At 45.2% G+C, this 26,071-nt stretch overlaps 2 protein-coding genes across 3 annotated transcripts in view; one reads left to right on the plus strand and one right to left on the minus strand.

The window, feature by feature from the left end:
• Window positions 1-84: 84 nt before the first annotated feature.
• Window positions 85-7,567, plus strand: Gnrh1 (gonadotropin releasing hormone 1). Of its 2 annotated transcripts, XM_029468744.2 has the most exons (4): window positions 85-2,930; window positions 3,922-4,063; window positions 5,387-5,482; window positions 7,063-7,567. In XM_029468744.2, exons 1-4 carry the CDS (start codon window positions 2,776-2,778, stop codon window positions 7,102-7,104), a joined length of 435 nt encoding a protein of 144 aa, XP_029324604.2. In that variant the 5' UTR covers window positions 85-2,775; the 3' UTR covers window positions 7,105-7,567. The 2 variants fall into 2 exon arrangements, with proteins under 2 accessions (XP_029324604.2, XP_021038275.2); XM_021182616.3 differs by having other exon boundaries at window positions 2,834-4,063.
• Window positions 7,568-9,787: 2,220 nt separating this feature from the next.
• Dock5 (dedicator of cytokinesis 5) overlaps window positions 9,788-26,071 on the minus strand; it is a 192,279-nt gene continuing 175,995 nt past the window's right edge. The window contains exons 45-52 of the mRNA XM_021181410.3: window positions 24,750-24,926; window positions 23,361-23,444; window positions 21,971-22,108; window positions 20,506-20,672; window positions 16,658-16,826; window positions 15,588-15,726; window positions 14,759-14,859; window positions 9,788-14,175 (exon numbers count right to left, since the gene is read on the minus strand). Of these exons, the coding sequence (XP_021037069.1) occupies window positions 14,071-14,175; window positions 14,759-14,859; window positions 15,588-15,726; window positions 16,658-16,826; window positions 20,506-20,672; window positions 21,971-22,108; window positions 23,361-23,444; window positions 24,750-24,926 (1,080 nt within the window). The 3' untranslated portion in view covers window positions 9,788-14,070. The remainder of the gene's footprint in view (window positions 14,176-14,758; window positions 14,860-15,587; window positions 15,727-16,657; window positions 16,827-20,505; window positions 20,673-21,970; window positions 22,109-23,360; window positions 23,445-24,749; window positions 24,927-26,071) is intronic.

Below are 26,071 nucleotides of genomic sequence, written 5' to 3' on the forward strand. Positions count from 1 at the left end.
CCCACAGTTCTTCATGATGGTGCCATGTAGGAGTGGACCACACAGCGCTGTGCTCTTAACGGATTAGGTTTCCTGAAAAAGCCATTAAAGCACATTTACTTGTCGGGCGTGGTTTCCTGTCTGTTTTTGCACAGACCGCCTTGCTCCAGCACTTCCAGTTCTGCACTGGGGAAGGCACCAAGTGATCTGTGTGGCTCTGTAGCTGATGAACATCACTGATGGTTTGCTGTGTTGAGTAGGAGATCTAGGAGAGAGATTTGTAAAAAGGAGGAAGGTTCCAAATAGTAAGGCTTGGCGTGAATGTGGGAGGGCTGCAGAAAGGTTCTCAGCCCAAATCAGCTGGGTGATTTCCATTGATATAATTCAGGTCTCTGCTGGAGTAACTGTCGAAGACAATACATGTCAGGCTCTGATACAGTCAAGTTCCTCAGAAACCATTTGACGGGATTTTTGAATAAGAAATGTTATAAAGTCATTATTATGATGGATTCCATTATTAAGACCTATTTTCTCCAGTTCATTTTATGAATCTGTTATTTATGTCATAAGTCTACCCCCAAGTGTACTTTAAATCATCTTTTATACATAAAAAACTCTAGAACTATATTAAATTCCCCAAGGAGATAGTATCTTTAAAATGAAAAGCGTCAAACTACAAAGGAAAGTGGCTGCATTATTTCAGGATAAAACATGTTCCCCAAGGTTTTATTCTCAGCCCTTTTACTGCCTGGCTTAGCAGTGTGAGTGGCAGTTAGCCCCACAGTCCTCCTGCTGAGATTTTACATTAGGGCAAGACAGAGGTTGTTCACCCATCATTCGGGAAGGTTACAAAATCATCACTGCTACCATTTTGAGCTATTTTAATGTTGAAAATGAAGTCGTTTTTTTTCCCTATAGAACCGTTCTTTTGAATTTAGAAAATTGTGACAATTATAAAAGTCCAATTACTTAAACCCGATTTGTCAATTTCAGGTCTTGGGTAAATTGGCCTAAGCATGCAATCATGAGAGATCTAAAAGTCTACCATTAAGCCTCAGAACCTCACTGACTGCTTAATGGTTTAAGAGCCTATTTGATGCTGTCGAAAGTAATGCAGATTTTGGGTTCTGTCCATAGGCTCTGTGTGACCTAAGGCAAGACTAAGTATACTTGGCTGTATCTGAAGTTTTGAGTCTGTGTTACCCTATTCATAAACAATTTGAAATGTTTTAATTTTTTTTTTTAATCAGTACAGAAACATTGAGATGAGCAGCCCACTGACAACAGGGCTCCTTGTTACTGTTAGTCCTAGCCAAACACCACAGTCTTCTCTTGAGTGACATTTAGAAGCTCATCTCTAACAAACAAAATACAGTGGGCAGTTTAAATCCGAATTGTTCAAACTTAAGGAACGGAAAACTCCCCTCACCCCCATCCTTTAGAGAGAGGAGGTTCTTTTGCTCTTTGTGCCAGAGTAGTGTGTTAGTGAAAGCATCTACATAAAATGATTCAGTCACTGCAAAGTCCCTCTTCCCTACCCTGCCATGAGGACTGAGCACAGATGACCTGGGAGTTAATGCTGCTTATGTGGGCCTTCTGTTCTTACTCTTTACTTGAAGCTCTTGCAAATGGAGGGTTTGCTATTTCAAAGGACACTGAGCAATGGCAGAAAGAATTGTGTTAACTTTTAAAGCACTTGTACAGCTTAGGTAGCGGAGCAGATTTTCACAGTGTATTGAAAACAGAGGTTTCATTCTGAAACAGAGGCAGCATCTGCTAAAACTGGTTTTTCAAAAAGTCCTCTATTCACTCAGTGACTCATTAAAACCCATATATAGAGAGACTGAATGATGATTTGATACAAAGAGCTACTAACAGGCAGATGGCTTAGAAACAACTTTCATGGGTTATAGACAGGGTAAAGATAGCAAAATTTTCAGAGGCAGGCAGAGCTCTGAGTTCAAAATCAGCCTGGTCTACATAGTTCCACCGAGACTAAACAGAAACCCAGTCTTGAAAAACAAAAACATGGCTCAGTGGTTAAGAGCACTGAGTGCTCTTCCAGAGGTCTTGAGTTCAATTCCCAGCAACCACATGGTGGCTCAGAACCATCTGTAGTGGGATCTGATGCCCTCTTCTGGTGTGTCTGAAGACAGCGGCAGTGTACTCATCACGTATTAAAAAAAATAAATAAATAAATACAATCTTTAAAAGGAGAAAAGAAAAAAACAAATTATTATGTCTGTGTCTGTCTGTCTGTCTGTCAGTCTGTGTGAATGTGCCATAGCATATGCACGAAGGTCAGAGGACAACTTGAGAAATCAATTCTCTTATTCCACCCTGTGGGACCCTGGGATAGAATTCAGGCTGTCAGGATTGGGAGCAACCTCTAACCACTGAGCCATTTCACCAGCCCTAAATCATGGAACAACACTATGGTCATCTGATTTAAATGTCTCCTCTTACAGAGACCCAAATGCTAAGCTCTCAGGTACTCTGTCTCAGCTTTCTGTATTTATCACCTAACTTCCCTGTGAGTTTTTCAGTGTGTCTTTAACTTCACCAAACCTAGGTCATCGATTATCCTTGAACTCTGCATTGGGCTGCCAGCTTCCTCAGGGGAATTCAACGTGGCTGGGTTTTAATCCCTTAGAATGGTAGCTTCAGCTGTGAAAGTTTTAGCTAAGATTTTAATGACCAGGTTTAAGAAAATGCAACAGATAGACCAGCAGGTGTTGCAATTACGTTCACCATTAAGAGGCTTTTTGTGAGGGTTTAAAACTTACTATTAAGACTATGGTCTGCGCCGCAACTGTGCTCACCAGCGGGGAAGACATCAGTGTCCCAGAAAAAAAAAATCATATAAAAAGGAAGCTAGGTAGACAGAAACTTCGAAGTACTCAACCTACCAACGGAAGCTCGATATCCCTTTGGCTTTCACATCCAAACAGGTACAGTTCTTTGTTGTTCTAGCATTGTTGTTAATGTTGCTTATTACTGTATGTCTAAAGGGTGTTTTTGCACTGAGGGCTCAAGTCATCACACGCGTTGTGATTGTATCCAAGGAAGCCTTGCCCTTTACTGACTGCCCTTATCACCCACCAGCTTTGGGGGAGAGCCAACCTTTGAGGAAGCCAGCAGTGTTGGACCTTGATTTTTAGCCTCATTCCCATCAGATGAAATTAACTTGGAGGAACTTTTTTTTTTTTTGTTTGGTTTGCTTTGTTTTCGAGACAGGGTTTCTCTGTGTAGCCCTGGCTGTCCTGGAACTCACTCTGTAGACCAGGCTGGCCTCGAACTCGGAAATTCGCCTGCCTCTGCCTCCTGAGGGCTGAGATTAAAAGCATGCGCCACCACGCCGGGCTTGGAGGGACGTTTTATCAACTAACTATACACTTACTTGGCAAGGAGGGCATCCGAGCTAAGTGCCTTCATCTGGATCAGTATTTAGTTCTCCCTCAGTCTTGAAGCTGGTTCCGGCCAGCTGTAATGCTTTGAAGACTAGATGCCACACAGAAAAATGTCAGCAGTTGCCGCAGTGTACCAGTCATGCAACCTTTCATTAGCCAGAGGAACTTAGAAGGCGCTTCCCTTTCAGAGCAGATGGCCCAGCTCTAACCTTGTGAACAACAGAGTTGAGAACAAACCTATAAAGGGCGATGCATGGGCAAAGTTTCAACTTGGTAAGGGATGAATTGCAGGTTTCAGGGAGCCCAGATTAACAAAAAATGGACTATGTTACCACAGAGAAGTCCTGTGTATGCCAGAATCAACTACAGGTGTCTGTCCCATGTCTGTGAAGCTCAAGTCAGGTAGATGCCCCTGTGTTTTCTTGTCTTTAAACAAGCTGTGTGACTACCTCTGCAGTTTCTGTGAAGCCAGTGGTCCAGGAGCTGGCCTCTTTGCTAAGCATTCTTCACTCCGTGTCTTGATGTCCCTTAGAGTGGACATGATCCTCAAACTGATGGCCGGCATTCTACTGCTGACTGTGTGTTTGGAAGGCTGCTCCAGCCAGCACTGGTCCTATGGGTTGCGCCCTGGGGGAAAGAGAAACACTGAACACTTGGTTGATTCTTTCCAAGAGGTAAGTTTCCCAGCACTGACTTGACTCGCGTCAAACTGCATGAGCCAGATAGTGCAAGCCTCAGTGTTACTACGCTGAGCTTACTCTAAAGACTGACTTTAGTGAGATAAGACTTCACAGAGTAGGAGGCAAATTCCTCCTTGCACTTTGGACAAAGACAAAGGAAGCAAACAGGACAGGTGGGTGAAGAGGGTGGGATACCAAGTGTATCACAAGGCACCGTGCTCTCAAATATCTCTGCTATGGATGCTCTTGTGTAATTTGCCAGTAAGTATTGGTATTAAGGACATAAGTGCCATTATTTCTTGTCTCATTTAAGCAAAGAACATGGAGAATGTTCAAATCCATGAATTATCAAATGTAAGGTTGTGAAGTGGAAAACATAATTGACGTAACTTCCTGAAGACCTCACTCTATAGATTCTTTGGGAAGATAATGTCATGGGACTAGGATGTAGTCCTAGAAGAAATCAATCCAACCTCGCTGAGGGTGGGGCTCACACCTGTAGGTACAGTCCTTTGAAGGCTAAAAAGGAAGATTTCTGTCCCGGTTTGATTTCTGTTGTGATAAAAAGTAATTTACAGGAAAATGGCTTATATGGCTTACAGTTCCAGGGATCCAGCATTGCAGGGATGTGAAGGTAGGAATTCAGAACAGCTAGTTAGATTCATAGTCAAGAACTGAGAAAGAATAAATAAATGTATTCATGCCTACAACTATAGTGGTGCTGCCCACAATCGACTCCATCTTCCCATATCATAAACATGCATGACGATGCCTCTAGGCATGCTCACCGGCCACCCTGCTCTAGACAGAGTCTCTTCGCAGGTGATTCTACATTGGGTCAAGTTGACTATTAAAAGCAACCATCACAACTCCACCCCCTGTCAATTTGAGATGCAAACACACCACTCTAAGCTAGTTCAAGGTTAGACCAGGATACACAGTGAGTCTCAGAGCAATCTGGGGTACAAAATGAAATGCCAGTTGAGATAAAAATGAAAGAACGGCAGCAACAAAACCAATGTAGCAAAGAGAAACCCAGCCCGATCAGGACTGGAAAGCTCTTGTATCATTTGTACAGTCTGTTCATGAGGCTCAGAGCACCTCACTCCTGTCTGGGAGTACACTGTCCCATTACCTCCTAAACTGCAGCTCATTCTTTAAAAGTGCAACCTTAAAATCCCTAGACCTTACAGCTCTCCAAGCCTCCCACTCAGCCTCCTAAGTCCCCAGGCCTCATTCTCCACAGACAAATCTTGATGCAAATGGAAACTGTTCTGCTTTACCTTCATGTTTGAGGGCCTCATTCTTTATCTCCAGATGGGCAAGGAGGTGGATCAAATGGCAGAACCCCAGCACTTCGAATGTACTGTCCACTGGCCCCGTTCACCCCTCAGGGATCTGCGAGGAGCTCTGGTGAGTTACAGTCGACACCACATAGAGCTAGAGACAAAAGGGACTTTGGATGCAGTGATCTACCAGTTCCTCAGATACCTGACTCACTCCTGAAGCAGGACCCTAGCTACCTCACAGCATGTCCACTGTGCTTAAAGAGCACTCACATTTGGAAACTATTTTCTTTCTTAAATTGATTCAAATATGTCTGTATAACCTTTATATACTCACTGCAGTCAACCTTTGCAGTGACCGGCAGATTTCTTCCTACTGTAGTCCTCCAGTTCTTAAAGGATGCTCATCCCTAACTACTCACCTCGGAGCTGATGCCTACCCTGCCCTTGGCGCAGCTGTAGCTCCCAGGACCCTGCGAAGGATGGAAAGCAAGGACAAGGCTCTAGGTCATCCCCCACTTGGATTACAGTTAAGTTGTAAACTTAGAAAGTTTATAACTCAGAGCCACAGGTTTGACTTGCAGTTTTGTTAGTCCTAAATGCCCACCAGAAGGGACATTTGTTGGCCTGATATAACATCCCTTCTCAGCCTCTCCCCTCTCTCCTCTTTGTTGCTGGGTATTGATCCCAGATAAGAACATGCCCGGGCAAGCACTGTATCCGCTACATTATATCCTTAGCCCTCCTCCTTTTTTTTTTTTTTTTTAAGATTTATTTATTTATTTATTTATTTATTTATTTATTTATTATATGTAAGTACACTGTAGCTGTCTTCAGACACTCCAGAAGAGGGAGTCAGATCATTACGGATGGTTGTGAGCCACCATGTGGTTGCTGGGATTTGAACTCCGGACCTTTGGAAGAGCTAAGAGCTGTCGGGTGCTCTTACGCACTGAGCCATCTCACCAGCCCTTTTTTTTTTTTTAAAAGTGATTTTTTTTTAAATTGTGAGACAGAATCCCACTAAGTTTCCCAGGCTGGCTTCAGACTTGCTGTGCAGCCCAAGTTGAACTTGAATTTGCGGTTTCTTCTTTCAGCCTCCAGAGAAGCTACAGTTACAGGGGTGTGTCCCCTAACCCTGGGTGCAATACAGGTTGTTCATGAGAACACAAGTATGAAACAGGGGAAAGTGAACCCAGAGTTGAGTGCCAGTGTTCTCTGAGCTACTGTCCCATTGATTCGTGGCAGTTCAGAAAGCATGAAGCCACCTGCTGGCTACTCCATGGAACAGGGAAATCCTTAGTAAATCATACATGAAAATAAGGGTGATTTTTAAGAATTTTTTCTCTGGTGACTTCACTTTTCACACCCAATGGACAGAAGTGAAGGTGGGCAAGCATCTTTATTCCCTTTCTAGTTCTAATATTGCTTATAGGCCAATCAAAATAAGCAGCACCAAAAGTCCCCACACATGGCATCATGAAGCATCCCAATGCTGATTTGACTCAGTCCTTCCTCACAACGTCATCCTTTATGTGGCTAATGTAGATTTTATGTCAACAGGTCCACAAGATGCTGTCTGCTGTGTTTCTAGCACAATGATGACAAATGCACCCGTCCTTAGATCTGGATTTTAGAAAACGTCAGAAACAATGAAATTCTTCAGCTAGTCCGTTCAACATTCATAAGCATGTTTTATATTTCCAGGAAAGTCTGATTGAAGAGGAAGCCAGGCAGAAGAAGATGTAGACGCACTGACCCAGACAGATCCACAACACCCGAGTATAACAATTGACCCTGAGACTTGTGACCTGTTACAGCTCTGTAATTGTGTAAGCTTGAGTGGTTTTTTTGTTGTTGTTGTTGTTTTGTTTTTTTAGCTTGAGTGTTTTTATACCCAGCAGCATAGATTTCATAATAAAGTAGTTTGTTGTGGATCAAGTTCTACGAACGTAATGTTGCCTCTAACTCTGAGCTCTGGGTGCAGCTCTTTAAATGAGGACATGGGATAGATGGGAAAGAAAACACAATGCCATAAATGTCATTTTGACCAAGAGACACACACAGTTCATGGTACACACACACACACACACACACACACACACTGCATTCATGAAGAGTATTCACATACTGCTTGAGGCCAGAGAAAGCTAGTTCACCTGGCTTCTGTAGGATCATAACTGCATCTTTGACCTTCTCTAAGAGACATACCCATGGCCATGGCTTCCTTCTGCGGGGAAAGAACTTTCCTGCTTTTCAAAGTCAGCTAGAACCCAAGTGAAGCAGAGGGGAGGCGGAGCCTTTTGAGCTCCTGGCTGTGCCTTCTGGTCTTGCCAGGCGTGAGGTTCAGAACTGATATGAGTGTTCTGTTGCTATAGCAAAATCCTTGAGGCTAGGTACTTGATAAGGAAAGTTGGTTTCCTTTGGTTCATAGTTTGAGAGGCTGAACAGTCCATGGGTGGGACTGGGTCATATCTGTTACTTTGTATCATAATCTGGCAGACAGAATTATGTCATGGAACCACAATATCACAATGGTATAGGATGTTCACAGAAGATGCCAATACTGGGCAGTCTCACTTTATAACCACCAAGAATCAATTACTATGTGAGTAGCTGGTTATAATGTGAGAACTTCTTTCGGTCTACCAGGACCTAACTCACTTTCATGAGACACATTCATCCATTTTAAGGGTGCTTTCACCACGACCCAAAGATTTGACAACCTTGGGACCAGGCTTCCATAATTTAAATCTTTAGGACACATACCACATCCAAAAGCACAGCAGGGACCATGGCTTATGACTGTTTTCCTTCCCGAGAACTTTTGTATTTCCTTAAAGAGACAGAAGTATAGATTGTCCATTGGATACAGGACCTGGTGTTCCTGTCTTCTCAACCACATTTTATCCTCCCCAAGGACAAAGTCAGACTTCATGCTCAATCTACATTCACAAAAATCTTTAAGCAAGATGGGAAATAACCATGACTGTCTACGCTTTGAAGTAAGAAAACCTCAAGGCTCAGGGATTAGGAGAAGCACTCAGCTCTGCTGGATCTGTGATTCCCATGCCCTACACTGTACAAGGAAAAGTCAATGAAGCCAGATACTTGAGACATGGAAGGGTCTCGAGGTAGGAACCAAAGCAGGTAATTAGGCCTCATAATCAACTTGGTTCTACTGTGGCCAGGTCACAAGGTCCTAGACATGACAGCAGAATTCTCACATTTCCTCACAACTTTCAGATAGCCATGGGAGCTCTGGAAAAACTCAGATTTCAGCAATACCCACTCAAGAGTCTAAATTTGCGTTTTCTTTTTAAACAAAAACTGTAATTGGCAAGTGGAAGTCAACCACCTTTTATGAATATTTCAGTTTGTTTTATAGTCTCATGTTGCTCAAACTGGCCTTGAACTTGCTATTAACAAATGTATTCTCTGTTTGCTTTGTTTTTTGAAACAGGGTTTCTCTGTATAGCCCTGGCTGTCCTGGAACTCACTCTGTAGACCAGGCTGGCCTCGGAACTCAGAAATCCGCCTGCCTCTGCCTCCCAAGTGCTGGGATTAAAAAGCAACAGACCTTATTTTATACATTTTATTTGGAGCATTAGGTTTTGTAATCAAACACCATCTCTGGGGAAACTTCTTTGGAGCCAGCAATGGATCCTCTGAATGGGGAAAAATGTGTTCACATGGCTGCTGCTAGTGCTATGGACTTGAGATGACACATGGTATTTGCAAGCCTATTGGTTCCACTTAATGGACAAATGGCCTAAAAGACCAAGGAAAAATGGAGAATCCTAAACGCATTATCCTTATTAATGCCAAACCTTTCTCTCCATCTGAACATTTTTCCCTTCAGTGTAACTCGAATTACACACACACACACACACACACACACACACACACAGTGTGTATAAGTCTAAGAACACTCAGATTCTGACAGCAGACAAAAGCAGAATTTCTCAGTTGGAATGCACCAAGCCTATACATTCACTCATGTCTTGGGGAAATGTCACCTGTTTATTTAATAAACACATAGGGCGATGGTTCTCAACCTTCCTAATTCTGCGACCCTTTAATACAGTTCCGCATGTTGTGGAACCATAAGATTATTTTGTTGCTACTTCTTAACTGTAATTTTGCTGTTTTGAATTGTAATGTAAAAATATGATATGTGACCTCTGTGGGGGTTGTGACCCACAGATTTAAGAACCACTGACATAGGGAAATGCTTAGACATACAGATATTAGTTTTTAAAATTAATAGATTAAGTGGGCAAGCTCAGAAACTCTCATTTTATCCATCCATTTTCCTGTGCCTTCTTAGCCATAAAGAATGCACAAAGAACCTGCATCCGTGAAGTTAATTCCCATAAGAAAACTTGCAGCTCAGACAGCGATGGCTTTAGATGGGCAGAGCAAAAAGAAATGAACAGACTGCAGATTTTATTAGTTCTGGGTAAGACAGACACCACGATCCCACAGTAGACATCTCAACAGGCTCCTGTAATGAAATGAGCAGAGGGCTCCTGAGGGTGAAGTGTCTTGAAGGAGCTGTCAGTAGGGAAAAGCCATAAACTCCATGCTCTCATTTTATTCATCTAAGAACAATAACCAGCTAAACACAAAATAAACTTTTAAAATACATTTCCATTTTTAATTTACAAAATAAATAACAGCAAATATGAACAAAACTCTTCAACACACATCTTCCTAACTGTCCATGTATGAAACCCAGTAAGCTATAAACTCATGGTGAAGGAATTTTGACAGGGTGAGCAACTCGAAAGAGGCAACTTAGATGAGCTCAGGCATGCCTGTGGGTGTCTGAAGAGTCAGCTAGAAGTAAACACCTCAAAAGGGAAACCATTTCTTTCGCAGCTAAAAACTGATGGCTTGACTCTGAACCCACCCAAAGAGATCCTTCACATTTGCCAATTTTTATTCCTTTAGCTGGACCAAGAATAGAACCCAGGACCCTCACATGAGCTAAGCAAGTGAGCCACACCTTCAGCACTTCTGACTTAAAATTCTGAATAACATACTTATGGAGGAATAAAAATGTCCAAGAAAACAGTAGTCATCCACTGCCCCGAAGTACACAAGGGAAGTCTGATCCCCAGTGAGGAGCTGGAGATCTGGGCTCAGCAGCTTAGGTTAGTGATTCTAAAGATAACTACCCAGAGGCCGCTGTGAGAATTAGGACAATTTGTACCAATACCTCAAAAATAGATGCTAGACTCATTAACATTCTATCTAGGCATGGGAGGCTCAAAGCACCAGTAAGGATGAGAAATGTGGATTCCAGTTCATAGAGCAAAAGCCTTTGGACAGAAATCTCACTTTGGTTTCCTTAGAATAAAGGAGGCCAGGGCAGAAAAGACCTGGCCACACCCATGCAGACCCAAATACATAAAGAAGTGAACTGGCGGCATGGGATACCATCTCTGCCGTCGTATGTTGATGGGAGGGTCTAATCCCCGTTTTATTATACCTGAGAAGTGTGAGGGATAGAGACACAAACTCAGAAGGACCTCCCAAGTCCGTTTTGCAGAATGGTGCTATGGGCACTCAGGCACTTTCTGGGATATGGGATTCATGTCTGTCTGAGAAAAGGTCACCTGTATGTCTCCTATCTAGTGACATCTTTGTCTGCACTCCTGTGCTTTGTGTCCTCGATATATGTAATCTGCATTTGAGCTGCAAAATAAAAACCTGCCCCTCAATCTGGAAGCAACTGGAAGGGAAAGAATCAACTTGGAAAGCAGCGACAAGGTGGCTATTGTCCCATCTCAGCTTCCGAGACACGCCTTGTTTTACCCAGGGGATCTGCAGTGTGGCTAACTGTATAATTTCTCTGGCTGAAGGGATGACTTCATTTCTGGAGTCAAGCAAGGGGTGGAGGTAGAGGGAGGAGACCGCCCACTGCCAAGCAGCCTGATTTCGGGCTGCTTTGCCATACACTCCTGACTTTCTGATCCTATAGAACACTAGTGTGAATTGTATAGCAGGCTGTTTCTATTGAATGTACCAAGGGGCTAGAATTGTGTCTGGCCCTCAGCAAGTGTATGCTGAAGGAAATATTTCTTTAAAATAAAAAAAAAAAAATCTCAAAGTAAGACAAGTTGTCATGGCAGAGAGGGAAAGAAGGAAAAAGAGAGACATGTAACAATATCACAGAGCCACAAGCCATCAATCAACATTCATTCATAAAGACTGTGACAATCTCAGGACTGATTTCAGTGCCTTTCAATACCTCAGAGATCTTAGCAAGGGCAATAAAGACTGGTTCTTCCTGTCCCCCTCTTCTTGTCCTGTCTGTATTTAAGTGCATTGAAGTCTTCAACTTTAGTACTGATAATGACACTTCTTTTAATCAAATTAACTCCTTCATCCATAGCTTTGGGCCAGGTAGTTTTTATGACAACTTGATACAAGCTAATCATAACAATAGAAGCCCTAAGATACCTTCCCAAAGAGGTTAATCTGCCAGGGCCTTGTAAACCAGCACCTACCTATGCCATCACCCAGAGTCCTTTGTGGTGGGGCAGCTGAAAGCTATTATTTTCATGACTATGGAAAGGGAATCACAAGAAAATGCCTGACAAGAAGGGATTGGCGCATCTAGGCACCGACAGGCCCAGCTCTGCTCAGAGGCCAGGGTGAGGACTCACCCCTGCTACTGTTCACTGTCAGTTGAGGACTCACCCACCCCTGCTTCTGTTCACTGCAAGAACAGGCAAAGGATTTGGTTCTTTTCCCACCCAGGTTTTCAATGGCAGCCTGCAAAGCAAGGTGACATCTTCCAGTCCTTTTTCAGCCAGCCTGCTAGGGTCTACTCAGAAGTCCCAAGCTCCCTGGAAACCCTCTAGCTCCCTTCTGGTTCCTTCCCTCCTCCTTCACACCAGGGCCTGGTTCTTTGTACTTAAAATAATCTTCAACTCTTATTAACCCTTCCGTGCAAATGGTGCTCCAGGCTGCAGTCTTTTTTTTTTTTTTTTAGGGAAGATGCATATCTGAATTCAGCCTCACATACCCTGAAGAAAAACCAAACTATATCAGACCCTTACCTTAGCAGAGAAAAGAAAGTCACTGATTGCACACCCCATTCCAAACCTTAATTACACCCCGCAACCGCCCATGTGGGAAGGACTATCCCCCACTTTGAAAAGTGAGAAAACAAACACTCGAGATTTTCAAGTGCAAAGCAAATGGTGACACCGGAGCTTTGCTACCATTTCAGAGCCCGTGTGCTTTCCATGGCTGCATTCGGTGCTCCATCATGGACATAAAGAGACTCTTGTGGCTTTCTGGGATGTGTATACTAACTTCTCTAGTGCTGTGCCTGGCATGCCTCTGTATTTTGATTCTTTGATGGCTGTGATGAACCAGGGGCATCTCGCATCTCCCTTAGCAAAGGCGTGAAGAGGCGGGTATGCAAATGCTCGAATCTCCCCTACTCACTTGAACTTGGGAGAAAAGACTCAGGGCATATCCAAGTCATAGCCAGAAAGCTTTCTGTTTTGCCAATAACACTCAAGTCTGTTAGAACTATCTGGGACTTTTCAAATACCATCAAATACCATCCTCACTGGGGCTAGGCAGTCAAGACCTTGTTAGAGATGTTATCTTGGGGTATGTCATATGTAAGCAAGCTGGGCTTGTTAGTAAAAGCCTGTAGTCCACTTTTTATGTGAAGCCTCAATTTCTTTACCTGTAAAATGAGGTGAGTGTGTGTGTGTGTGTGTATTTAAAAACCCATCTAACTCAAAACATTGATAACATCTTGTGGTCATTTATGTTGACATAATATTTGGACTTCCAAGTCACCCTAATTTTTCCTTCTGAAAGGAGTATGGGCACTAGTACCATTAGTAATCAATCAAATTCACTCTATGATCAAGAGGAATAAATAATCAAAGGGAATATTGCACTGTACTCTCCAGGGTAAAATCAAGTAGCAGGCAGGGACCACCTCATCAATCCGATGGGGTCTGGAAATGTAGCCAGTAGAACCCAGGCTCCTATGAACCCTTAGAGCCCAGGATTTGAGCTCAAAGGAAGAAGATGAAAAACAAGTACCAAAGAGCTTCCATGGAATCCAAGGCACAGCAAGTGACTGCTGCGTGGTGAGGGCCAGGGCCATTCGTCAGGAGAATGTCAGAATGTGAGCCTGCGGTATCTCCAGAGAAGCCATCCACACCTGAGAGTGGCCCATCCCCGCTATGCACGTGGGCTCTTTCCCTCAAAGGAGACAGTAGACGTTAGGAAGAGAGAACCATGCTGGCTCCTGGAGTGTACTTAGTATCTGGCTCTTTCAGAAGGTTGTACATGTCAGGGATGCAGGCAGAAGAGAAGGAAGGAAGTCTTCAGCACAGCTGTCCAGAAGCTAACTGAGAAATCCACACAGGCATCAGTGCCGGGGCTGTCCCCCCTCCACTGTCCCTGTGCCACCACAGGCAGGGGCATCTGCAGGCCTAACAAGTTAGTGGTTGAGCCCAGCATGCCACCATGGGAAAGGTTTGTTCATGCAGACAGATGGCCAGTTCTGGATGTTCCACGGGCTGAAGGGGATGGGACTCAGCGTTCGCCGTCTCAGTGCAGGAAGCAGCGCTGGAAGGGAGCCCTGATCCACAGGCCGCCCTTCCTGGGCGCCATTCTCAGGCAGCAGTGGTCCAAGGCACTCGGAGGTGCAAAGCCAGGGCGACTACCTCACTGAGAGCCTGGCTCAGAAGAGAGGATGCCTGATTTCCGAGCCTTTGGAGGGGGTGGAGGTGGGGCTTTGGAGTCTCTCCGGACAGGCAGTGGGGGAGCAATCTGGGAAGAAGACACATGGAGTTAGAAACAGTCCCTTTATTACTTCTAAGTCACCTTCCCATTCCATGCATCTGTGTCATTGTCAAGTTTGATGTGCATCTATTTATACCATCTCCACAAGACAAAAAGGGGACGATACTCATTTGTCCTCTTCCCTGGAGCTGAATGAACACACACACACACACACACACACACACACACACACACACACACACGGCTGCATCACCAATGTCTGGATAGCTAACATATACTTTAAGAAGCACTTAATAAATATTGAGTGAAAGGAGGAATGAAGCCCATCTGAGTCTACTGCAGCGAAGTCAGGCTTCCGGGTGAACTTGAACTCACTTGTGCACCACCAGCGTGGGAAGCAGAGAACATGCTCCTTCGCCTATCTGAAGCAGGCCGCTGGCATATTTCCCTTCCCATTTCCTGAGGCTTCTGAAGCAAACCAGGCACTGGCTATATAGTGCCACGTGGGGGCGGGGGGAACCCTCCCCTCTTCACAGCGTGGACAGGCCAGTGTTGTCTTCCCAGGGGTGGTGCTTGGTGGCCACACCGCCAGCAACCTGCAGTTTCCTACCTCAGCCGAGTTCCTCTGACTGCTCTCATATGGTTTGCTTTTGGGGGGAGGTGGAGGAGGGACAGAAGCCGTCAGCCCATCCGTCTGCAAAGATGGGGAGCCTGGGCATGATACAAAAGAGACAGAGTGAGGACGGACTCAGATACCTCATCAAGATAATGCTTGCCACCAGGGCACCTATATCAGTCTTATACTCATTGCTGTGGCCACTTCTGAGGTGTCTATGGAAAGAATGGAGAGGATCTTGTACCCACATGACCACAACTGTTCTTTAATTTGCCAGAAAGCTTCACATGGAATTCTGATGCATAAACTCCAGTCTTTACTCTTAAGTGGAAGATGAGAATGTTTTTTAACTACTCTCTGATGAACCTCAAGTGTTAGGGAAATACACACGCTCTGCAGGAACCTTCACTTGACTGTACCTAACTCTTGACCATTGTCCTGATTTGGGACTGGCAGGTGTGTCTTCCCTACGCCTCTGTGCTATGAGAACCCTTGAGTTTGTCCCAAGTGCTGCAGATGGCTGGTCTCAGGCTGACAGAAGTATATTGGTTGGGTCTATTTTTAGCCCTGAACGGGTCTAATACTCAATGGTAACTTTGTATGTGACTTGTGGTTGGAAAGGGTCAGGCAGACCCTTAGGATTGCTACCGAAATAAGTGCAGCCCCAAACTCCAGTCCTTTGATGATTCCAATGGCCACTGGACAGAATCACCTCTGAAACAGCCTCATGCCATTTGTGGCCGGTTTGATTAAGAAGTGCCTGGATTCGTAGCCATTCTCTATTTCCTAGTGGAACGAATCTAGGAGACCTGGAAAAACTCACTTAGGGTCCTCGTGGCTTTGGGAGTGAGTGGAGGTGGGCTCAAGGCTGTAGACTGCAGAGGCGAGGGACTGTGGAATGGTGTCAGCCGGCTGTCCACCAACTGGAGACTCTTTGGCCTTTGTGTTTTTTTGCCTGGGCTCTGAAGATGAAGGGAGAAACCAAAAACATTAAACATTCATGGTGGACCTGGCTGACCTTAGTAATACCTTAAATGCCGGAGAGAAGTTAATAGAAGGGCTTAATTCCAGTGGCCTTTCTTCTTTCTGTTTTCAAGTGTGTGCGGGTGCACGCACATGTGAGGGCCAGCTTGCCTGGGTTATCTGACTCTAGTCTCCTCCACTATATAACTGAGCACACTGCTCAGTGGTTTAGCTAGTTTAGCCATGCACTGAAATGGCATGCAAGCTGTGACGTCCACCCAATGCTTACACGAGCTGTGGCAAGTGCTTTGCCTACTGACCCATCCATGCTACCCTCTCCAATTGTCACTTTTAAGATTACTGCGTCGTTACCCAGCAGGCACTTGGCAGAGATACCTGCTGGGAATGACTCCAAAATACAGGTAACTTCTGATCTGGCCACTGGCTTGATCCTGACCACATACACTGAGCCATCTAAGTTGGAAAGAAACTACCTGGACTCTCAGCAAAAGTTGGGTGTCACAAACACTTAACAACTTGACATGGCTTATGGAAGAGGAAAAAGTGGCTGGTTTAAAGTTCAAAAGTGGAATGAAAATGTTGGCACTGACTCATGAAACCCAGTGGCAAGAGCCACAGTTCCAAGTGCAACCCACGTGTTTACACCGTGGGGGATGAGGTCTTGTGCCAACATTGACTTGGAGACCTGAGCCTCTCCATCTATGCGTTTCTTCCTGCCATCTGTGCTTTGACACCAGCACAGGCTGTGGTGTCCTGAGACTAGCTAGCTGCAGCCAGGCTTTTATCTGTGATTCACTGCTGTGCAGTCAATGAACAGGTGTCGGCTGAGAGGCAGGTACCCAGACAGGGTTTGCTCTTCTTCCTTCTCTCCCTCCCTCCCCTCCCCCCACCTCCCCCCCCCCCCTTTACCATCACATCAGGTTCTGGAGCCTTCTCTGCAATGACTTGTGATTTGCTCAGATTCCAGTCTTTCCTCTTGAACTTGCTAATCCGGTTCTCACTGTCTTCTTTGGGTGGCAGATCTTCAACTCTGGCACCCGATGAAGCTCTGCGTTCAAACAGTGGTTCCAGGATGGACCTGTCAGCCGGGAAGGACAAAAGTCACAAAACATTAATCCCAGAGTGATAAGACTTCACTCCAAAGCACCAGCAAGACCCTCAACTCCATCTTCACCCAACTTCTCAGGTTCCCAGAGTCTTAACGACCAAACAAACAACTCAGGGTAAAATGTCCAGAAATGAGACTATCATCTGAAAGGGAGAAAATATTAGTGAATATTTACCCTCTCCCGTGTGTTATATATTTGTTCTCCTGTGGATGTGTGCACGTGTGTACATGCCACATGCAGGATGAAAGCATGCATGTGAAGGTCAGAGGTCAACATGGAGTGTCTTCCTCTTTCCGAAACCTTATTTGTCAAGACCTAGATGCTTATGGAACCAAGAGCTCACTGATTGGCTGGCCTGGCTGGCCAATGAGCTATCAGAATCTGCATATCACCATTCAACTCTAGCACTGGGGTTCTATATGTGTGCTGTCCCATCTGGACTCAATGTGGGTGCTATGAATCCAAACCCAGGTCCTCAAGCCTGTGTAGTAGGTATTTTACTGGGGAAACCATCTCCTCAGGTCCCATCGGTATTTATTCTCCCCTGGGATGAGATAAGGACAGAACCCATAGAGTAAAAGAGTGGGTAATCTGGGCACAATGTCTTAGATTTGTTATCTGCAAAATGTTTGAAAACTGTCCACTAGGTATAACGGTAGATTTCCAAGTCCAATAATGAAAACTGGTCCACTCACGAATCATGATCAAACACTACACGTAGAGGAGAGAGTTGGATATGTAACAAGCATATTATAGGTAAGGACAGACATTTTTGGCAGTCAAAATAGAAAGAGTAGCCTAATTTTTAAAAAACTTAAGATAAGATATAAATGGATAATTAATGAAAAAAAGAAAATCCAAAAAGTGTAAAATTTGGTTTCACTTATTATTACATAAATTAAAATAACTGCAGCTGAGGACTATGTCTTATGCCTATAGTCCCAGGAACTTAGTAAACTGAGGCAGGAGAATCACTCAAGTCCAAGGGTTTGGAACTGAATTGGGCAAAGTTTTTGTTGAGTTTCAATGCAAAAAAAAAAAAAAAAGGATAATATAATAAGCTCATGTACAGGTCCCACATCATCAAAAATGACCGTCTTAGAGCCGGTCTTGTTTAGTCTACATACCCAGTTACAGCCCTCACCCTTCACTACATGACTTGGGAGGGGCTGCCTGGTGCCATATCTACCATAGTTCCAGAGGGCATTTCTACAAGACGTGGTCATAACCACAATCCCATCATTCCCTAATCTCATGCAACAATCTTCAAATTAACTTCCCAATTTTCTTACATGGGTGGCTTGACTGAATTAGGATGCAATTGAGAGTTACTCCCTGTATTAGATAGTACACTGAGTAGGTCACTTTAAGATTTTAAAACGCTAGATCTCCCTTTTAGCCAGTCCAGAATTAAGTATTGTTGTCACTGGCTTAGAGGACTGCAGGCAGGAGGTCTGCTTGAGGCCACACGGAGTTCCATGGTTGTGCCTTAAGACTCCAAGTTCCTCTTTGGAGGTCTCTGTTTGTTTTGTTGTTGCAGTTAGTCAGGGTATCATTCTATTGTTGTGCTGGTTTGCATAAAAATGGCTTACTCATCAGGGAGTGGCACTGGGGGTGGGCTTGGAGGTTTCAAAAGCCCACACCCAGCCCAGTCTGCCTCAGGTCTCCCTCTTTGTTCCTGTGGATCAGGATGGAATTCTCAGCTACTGTTCCCACAGTGAGTGCCACCAAGCTCCTCCCACAACTCTGCCACAATGGACTAACCCTCTGAAACTGTAAACAGGCCCTCAATTAAATGCTTTCTTCTGTAAAATTTGCCTTGGCGAAGGTATCTTTTCACAGCGATAGAATAGGGACTAAGACAATAGCTTAGGGTAGTCCTGAAATTTGAGACATCCTCCTGACTCAGCTTTTTGAGTGGTGGGATTGTAGGCATGAGCCATACCAACTGTCTGAAAGTTCTTTATCTCATTTCAAGGTAAATTCCCTTCTAAAAGGTTCTACCTAAGCATCTATCTATCTATCTATCAACTCTCTATTATTTTTATCATATATCAGCAATATCTGTCAGTTTGTCTGTCTGCCCGATTGCCTGCTTGCTTGCCTGTCTGCCTACCTGTCTGTCTGTCTGCCTGCCTACCTACCTACCTACCTACCTACCTGCCTACCTACCTACCTACCTACCTACCTACCTACCTACCTACCTGCCTGCCTACCTACCTACCTACCTACCTAATACTGCATATGACTATTTTCTTGGGGTATTTTCCAGTTGATAAAGTTTCCATCTGAATTATGTACTTATCTTGCATCTCCTACTCATTCATTAATTCATTTGCTAAACAAACTTTTTTACTTCGATTTTGTAATTTAATAACATACTTTAATCTTTCCATCCCCGAAGAGCAGACCCTTAAATGTTTTCCCTTGTTTAAAGAAATATTGTTTAAAGAGGGGATAGCCATATGAATAAACACAGAGAAAACATGCATTGAGGCACTTGCCTTCCTACAAAGAGCTACCCTGGGGAATCGGCATGTCTGTTCTGAGGTGGTCCTGGTGGTTAGGAGTCAGGGATTAAGATGAGATTTGGGGGGCTGGAAAGCCAGTGTAAGCTCAGCACTGCAGGCAAGGATGGGGATCCGGGCTCACTGGTCAGCCAGTGTAAGCTCAGCACTGCAGGCAAGGATGGGGATCTGGGCTCACTGGTCAGCCAGTGTAAGCTCAGCACTGCAGGCAAGGATGGGGATCCGGGCTCACTGGCCAGCCAGTGTAAGCTCAGCACTGCAGGCAAGGATGGGGATCTGGCTCACTGGTCAGCCAGTGTAAGCTCAGCACTGCAGGCAAGGATGGGGATCCGGGCTCACTGGTCAGCCAGTGTAAGCTCAGCACTGCAGGCAAGGATGGGGATCCGGGCTCACTGGCCAGCCAGTGTAAGCTCAGCACTGCAGGCAAGGATGGGGATCCGGGCTCACTGGTCAGCCAGTGTAAGCTCAGCACTGCAGGCAAGGATGGGGATCCGGGCTCACTGGTCAGCCAGTGTAATCACAGAGTAAGTTCCAGGTTCAGTGAGAGATCTTGCACCAAAAGATCAGGTGGAGGAGGGTAACTGAGGAAGATTCCTTGTCACCAATCTCTGGTCTCTACACGTACTTGTGTGAGAGCACTCACATGTACCTGTGCACACGTGCATGCACACAAACACACACACGAGAAACTCTCTAGTGATGTTTCTAATAAACTGAATGTTAAAAACTCATGAAGAGGTTGTGTGTGTTTGAGTGTGTGTGTGTGTTGTATCATTTTCTGCCTTTGGAATTTTGTACTAATATTGTTCTCTGACTAATTGATGAAGCAAACTAAGTTTGGAGTTGTTTGAAAACCAATACGTGATAAGAAATTAAGCTGTGCTTACAAGGTGTTGGTTGTTCAGTAGGTGGTAAGATATGATTTTGTCATTTCATTTTTATTTTTTTAGTAACAGCACTGCCAGTGGTGGTCCTCATGAAGAGATGTGAAGGAGCCCACAGCTATGGATTACTCTACTCAAAGGAGCAGCATGTAAACACACCAAGTCTCACGCTGGTGCCCAAAGCTAATGTCACAAGATATTGTCCTACCCTCCCCAAGTGCAAAAATCAGCCTTACCCATCCGATCCTGGCCTGGACGATGCAGTGTCAGAAGAGTTGGAGGAGGTGGAGACCACCGAGGAGGCCACAGAGGTGACAGACAGCCTGCGCAGCGTTGAGGACAGGATGTAGGGCAGTACCATTGAGCCTGCGCGGCTCGGCTTCCTCTCCGTCATGCTGGGTGGCTGAAACACATGCAGCCCCCTCAGGTTAGCAGCCTGCAATGCAGCCAGCATGGTCTGGAGCCACCACCCTGTTGGTCTCATGAAATCATGGCATGATGACCTAGGAGCAAAGTCTAAGGAGGTTGTAGAATCTAAGCTGGGCAGGGGGCATCTCTAGAAACCTGTGGTGCCACCAGGGAATCACCGTCCCCACGTGGTATCCTATTAAATTTTGCTTTCTAACATGGGCTGGGTTCCTACAAGGATGGAGGATAGCGGGCTGAAGGAAAGCTCAGTCTTATGGTCTAGGAACGTGGGCACAAAAGATATACGTGTGCCTGGACAGCACTAGGGGGAGGCTAAGTATCAGAAAGGAGACAGAAGTGGGCATTTTTGGTGATGGGGAGAGCAGCAGAATCTAGCTAGCTATGTATCTCAGCCTGGCCTTACTCACAACCATCCTTCTGTCTCAGCCTCCTGGGTGCTGAGGTCACGAGTGTGCATCACCACACCTGGCTGCCTGAGTACACTGTTGACTGGAAGAGAGGGTGGGAAAGGCCCTGGGGATGGGTGGGTGAGGACTCTAGTGGGAAGGTGTGCAGAGCTCTGATTGGAGGAGAGAATTTGGAAGTCAAGGATTCGAAACAAGGCTGTTAGAGAGGACAAGGTGAACTCAAGGACAGAAGAACACAGCCTTGAGCAGGACCAGTGACACTATTGATTGAGAAAGGAGAGGTTAGCAGCCTACTTCCCCTCAGCACTTGGGGGTTGAGAGGTGGGAAACCCACAGAGACACAGCCTCACAGAGTGTGTCAAAGATGACAGAGAAATCTGTCAAGTGTGCAATACAGTTTACAACTGTTCCTTCCCTCAGAAGGTCAGACGATCAAACTTTTACCAAAGAGAAAAAGATCCAGAAAAGGTATACCAACCCGGCAGGACAGGAAGGAATGGCTAACATGTAGAACACAGAAACTGACATGCCCCTGAGTGGTCTCAAAATGCCTGCCCAGTCCAGCCACCTCGGTGTCCAGTGTCATCAGGCCGTTTGTTAAAACTGTAAACTGGGGCCCTGCCACATCCGTAAAATCTGAAGCAAGTTACCTGTGTTTCATAAGCTCTCTGTTCTGAAGGTCAATCAAGTGTGGGAATCTCTAGCTCAAGGATGGTTCATGTGATGAAAGGTAGAACACACTCTCTCCTGCCTGCCCATCTGCACATTGTACCTCTGCTGGTGTGACTCATCTGGCATCTGAAACCCTGGGTCATATCATGAGAGAGACCCAGGGAAGTTCAAGGGCCATTTAGCCACAGCTTACCAGTGTTATGACCCCATACAGCTTCTCTACTTTCTCCTTGAGTTCACGGAAGCATGAAGATAGCCGGTCATGCAGCGGCTTGAGCTGCTCCGTCAGCTTCTCCCCGTGGATGCGGATCCCTTCTGTAAGCAGAGGTATCTGGAAGAAAGGTTATAAAAGAAAAGAGATGTGGTTTGGGAAGGAAGTCGATTCAGATTTGGAGGTTTGGACAAAGGGGTGGAGTCAGAGCGACCGACAGACACATAATTATCTAATGAAAATGTCACTTGTTAGTCAAGAGCTTGGGGACTCTGTCAGAGGAACAGAGAAGATCCAAAGACTCCAGAGAGGCCAACTGGCAAGGCTCATACTACTGAGAACTGGGGTAGTCATAGAGAGATTGAGTTTGATGGCTGCTTTTCTTTTCTTTTCTTTTCTTTTTTTTTTTTTTTTTTAAGATTTATTTATTAGTATATGTAAGTACAACTAGAGCTATCTTCAGACACACCAGAAGAGGGTGTCAGATCTCATTATAAATGGTTGTGAGCCACCATGTGGTTGCTGGGAATTGAACTCAGAGCCTCTGGAAGGGCAGTCAGTCTTAATCGCTGAGCCATCTCTCCAGCCCCCAATGGCTGCTTTTCTAGCAGTATTTATTGAGATGATAAGAAAAAGAATGACGGCCAGGCAGTGGTGGTGCATGCCTGTAATCCCAGCACTTGGGAGGTAGAGGCAAGAGGCAGGTGGATTTGAGTTCAAAACCAGCCTGGTCTACAGAGTGAGCTCCAGGACAGCCATGACTGTACAGAAAAACCCTGTCTCGAAAAACCAAAACAAACAAACAAAAAACAAAACAAAACAAAACAAAGAAAAAGAAAAAGAATGAGACCAATCAATATGTGTCAGCATGAAATGCAGGCTAGGAAACCAGATTGCAGAATTTCCATGTGTTCCAATGTGTGTGTGTGTGTGTGTGTGTGTGTGTGTGTGTGTGTGTAAATGTGTGCATGCACATGTGGAGGTCACGGACAACCTCTGCTGTCATTCTCAGATACTTCCCACCTCGTTTTACTTTTTGAAGAAAGGGTCTCTCACTGGCTGGTCAGTAAGTCCATGAAATCTTACCCTAATATTACACATCTAATCTTTGTCTCTCTCCATCTTTTTCTGTCTCCATCTTCCTCCCCTTACTGTCTCTCTCACACACACAGACACATGCACAGGCACACCCACATACAGAGAGAGACATAGAGAGATGTTGAGACAGAGAGAGACAGAGAGAGAAGGGGAGGGACCCGAGAAACTGGCCTATAGCACTTGAGCTATGTAGCATGCCTTAGGGCCAAACGCAGTGGACACCCATGGAGTACTGTGCACAGCTGGCCAGCTGCAAGGCTCCCAGCCTACATACTTGTAAGGCAATCAGTCGCTTGAGCAGCTCCACCTTCTCCTGGTCCTCCGGATGCTCTTGTAAGTACTTTTCTGTAAAAAAAGCCTAAAAGGAGAACACATGCGAACATTACTGATCGCAGAGAGAGGCAGAGAGCTTCAAAAGGGAGAAGACGCCTTCTGTCACTGAAAATCCATCCTTTTCCCAGAACCACCTTTACTGCACAGTGAATAATTAAAAGACATATATTAGACAAATTCCTGCCTCTCTATATAGAGTGGCTTCCCTAATCCCCAAACCTATCCCATAAGCTGGGAAGTTTTCTCACTGCAGCTCAGAGAGGTGACACCTGTGTCCAAGAGCATACAGTGACCAGTAGAAAGCCAGAATGAGGTCACAGGAGTGACAGGCCACAAGGCACCAGGCCCCTCCTCTTTCCGTCCCATCTTCTCCCTCATCAAAGGAGTTTCCTGGCCACATGTTTCCTTATATTCAAAAAGAGGACGCCCCAAAATATTCAGCCACTGAACATAGAACAGCTATGATTCCTGTCTCTCAACAACTGTCCTTCACCTAGACTGAAATCATGTCCTCCCATATAAATGACACTCTAGCCAAATCCTATCCAGTGGACTACACATGGTCAGTAGGCCTCATAGGCCTTTTCAGAGTAACAGATGTAGCATCCAGTTAGACAATGGTGAAGCTGTGTGCCAGTTTGAGCAATGTCAGCCACAGACTGGTATATTTGAACACTCAGAGCCCCCAGCTGGCGGTGCTCCGTGGAGAGGTTATGGAACCTCTATGAAGTGGAGCCTGGCTGGAGGAAGTCCATCACTGGGATTCGATCTAGGAATTTTGTCTCACTCCATTTCCTGTTCCCATTCTGTTTCCTGTGCATAGATGGAAATGTGACCAGCTGGCTTCCAGCTCCTGCCACCATGGCATGCCACTCCTTCCCTGCCACAATGGATTCTATGTCTCTGGAGACATAAACCAAATAGACCCCTCCTTTATTAAGTTGCTTTGGGTCATAGTATTTCATTACAGCAACAGAGAAGTCACTAATACAAGTGGAAATGTCTTCTGCCCATGGCTCAAGCCAGGCTGGAGATTCCTGGAAACTCACTCTACACAAAAGATCTATCTCTGCTTCCCCTAAAAGGGACTTCACCGGAAGGGCATCCTGAGCTTCGGGAGCAGACTGAGTTGTCTTCCTCCCAGAGGACAGGCTATCGGGTCCATCTGCCAGAGGCACCAAGGCCTGTCACTCTTTCCCTGAGGCTTCACAGGACAATGTGAGGCCAGGGACAATCCTTGTGTAATTCCACATGGCCATTCGGAGAGGAGAGTGGCGCGTGACATGGAGGGCGGCCTGTCTGTCCTGTGAGGTTCAGGAGCAGGACTTACCTTTTCGTAGTTGGAGAATCCTCCCATGACAGCTGGGTCCACTATGCCGCTGAGCAGCATGGAGAGCGGGTGCACAGAGAGAGAATGGTCCCAGGCGTGCTGCTGCACACAGTTGCTGACCCTCTCGTTGGTCAGCTCCATGGTTTCTATGGCATTCTCCAAAGGGCTGATTTCTTCCTGAGGAATAGAGCAGATGGGAGAAGGAGCCTGGTGAGCTCCACTCCAAAGACTGAAATAACCTGATCATTCAGAGAAAAACCCACAGTCTGCAGGAGTGTTCACTTGTTAGGATTCTGTTCATTAGGTGCCCCACCCCACCCCCGCCTCCGTCCCCATGCTTTTCTATTGGTTAATTACAAAATTGGCTATTGAAAAATCTTAGTGAGCCGGATGCTGTAAACCCTGGGCTGTCGAAAACACTGTTGCTTGGAGCAAACCATCTACACAAAATGTGTGAAGACATCTAGAGCTGTAGCAGCATTGTTTCTCTGGCAATCCCATCTCAGGGGCTCTGAGATGGTCGCTGGTGAGACCCTTCTGCACCACTGACAATGGAAAGTGTCCCCTGGAAAATTCAGGCATCTCCTTGGTAAGAAAAAGCAGGGATCTTGGAATTCCTACACCCAGACTCACATCTCATCTCCTTAGGGTAGACCAGATAGTTAACGGAAGTTAGAAAGAACAGGAAGACTCAAGAACCGCACTGAGTTGTGGATAAAGAAGCAATCACAGGAACTAGATTCTTCCAGAAATGTCCTCAAAACCACATTTCCCCAAAAGCCAGCACCTTCATTTCATCTACTGTTGGCCACATGGCCGCCTATCCCAGATTTTAGTCCTAATATCTCTACCCAGAAAGCATACTACATTTAAATAAATGATTTATCATTAGCACCAAGGAATACATCAAAGTTCAGGTCATAATGGCCAAGGAATATTTTCATTTTCCTCCTTTCTTTTCTTCTGCACTTTCTTTCTTTTTTTTTTTTTTTGTACTGAGACAGGGTCTTACTACATTGCCCCGGTGACCTTTAACCCATTATGAGGACCAGATTGGCCTCACACCACCATTGGTCTTCTTGACTCATCCTCCCAGAAGCTGGTACAGGCATGTGCCACCATGTTCAGCTACAAGAGATGCCTGGGTCCCAGAATACCTCTTTTCCTCCTCTCCCCTCTACTGAGAATGGAAATGGGTGTGTGCATGCTAGAGTAGCCCTTTTACATTGACTGTACATGATCAGCTCAGGAATTTTCAAATACCTACTTTATGCTAAGTGCCACACTGTGCACTAGTTACAAAAGTAATGAAATATAAAGCC

Source organism: Mus caroli, unplaced genomic scaffold, assembly GCF_978045245.1.
Source record: "Mus caroli unplaced genomic scaffold, Mus_caroli_1 scaffold_12, whole genome shotgun sequence".
NCBI classification, from domain to species: Eukaryota; Metazoa; Chordata; class Mammalia; order Rodentia; family Muridae; genus Mus; species Mus caroli.

Coding starts and splice junctions, on each gene's coding strand:
- Gnrh1 (XM_021182616.3), top strand. CDS start 3,740: ATGCCAGAATCAACTACAGGTGTCTGTCCCATGTCTGTGAAGCTCAAG. Junction 4,064..5,386: donor TGGTTGATTCTTTCCAAGAG/GTAAGTTTCCCA, acceptor CTTTATCTCCAG/ATGGGCAAGGAGGTGGATCA. Junction 5,483..7,062: donor GGGATCTGCGAGGAGCTCTG/GTGAGTTACAGT, acceptor TTATATTTCCAG/GAAAGTCTGATTGAAGAGGA.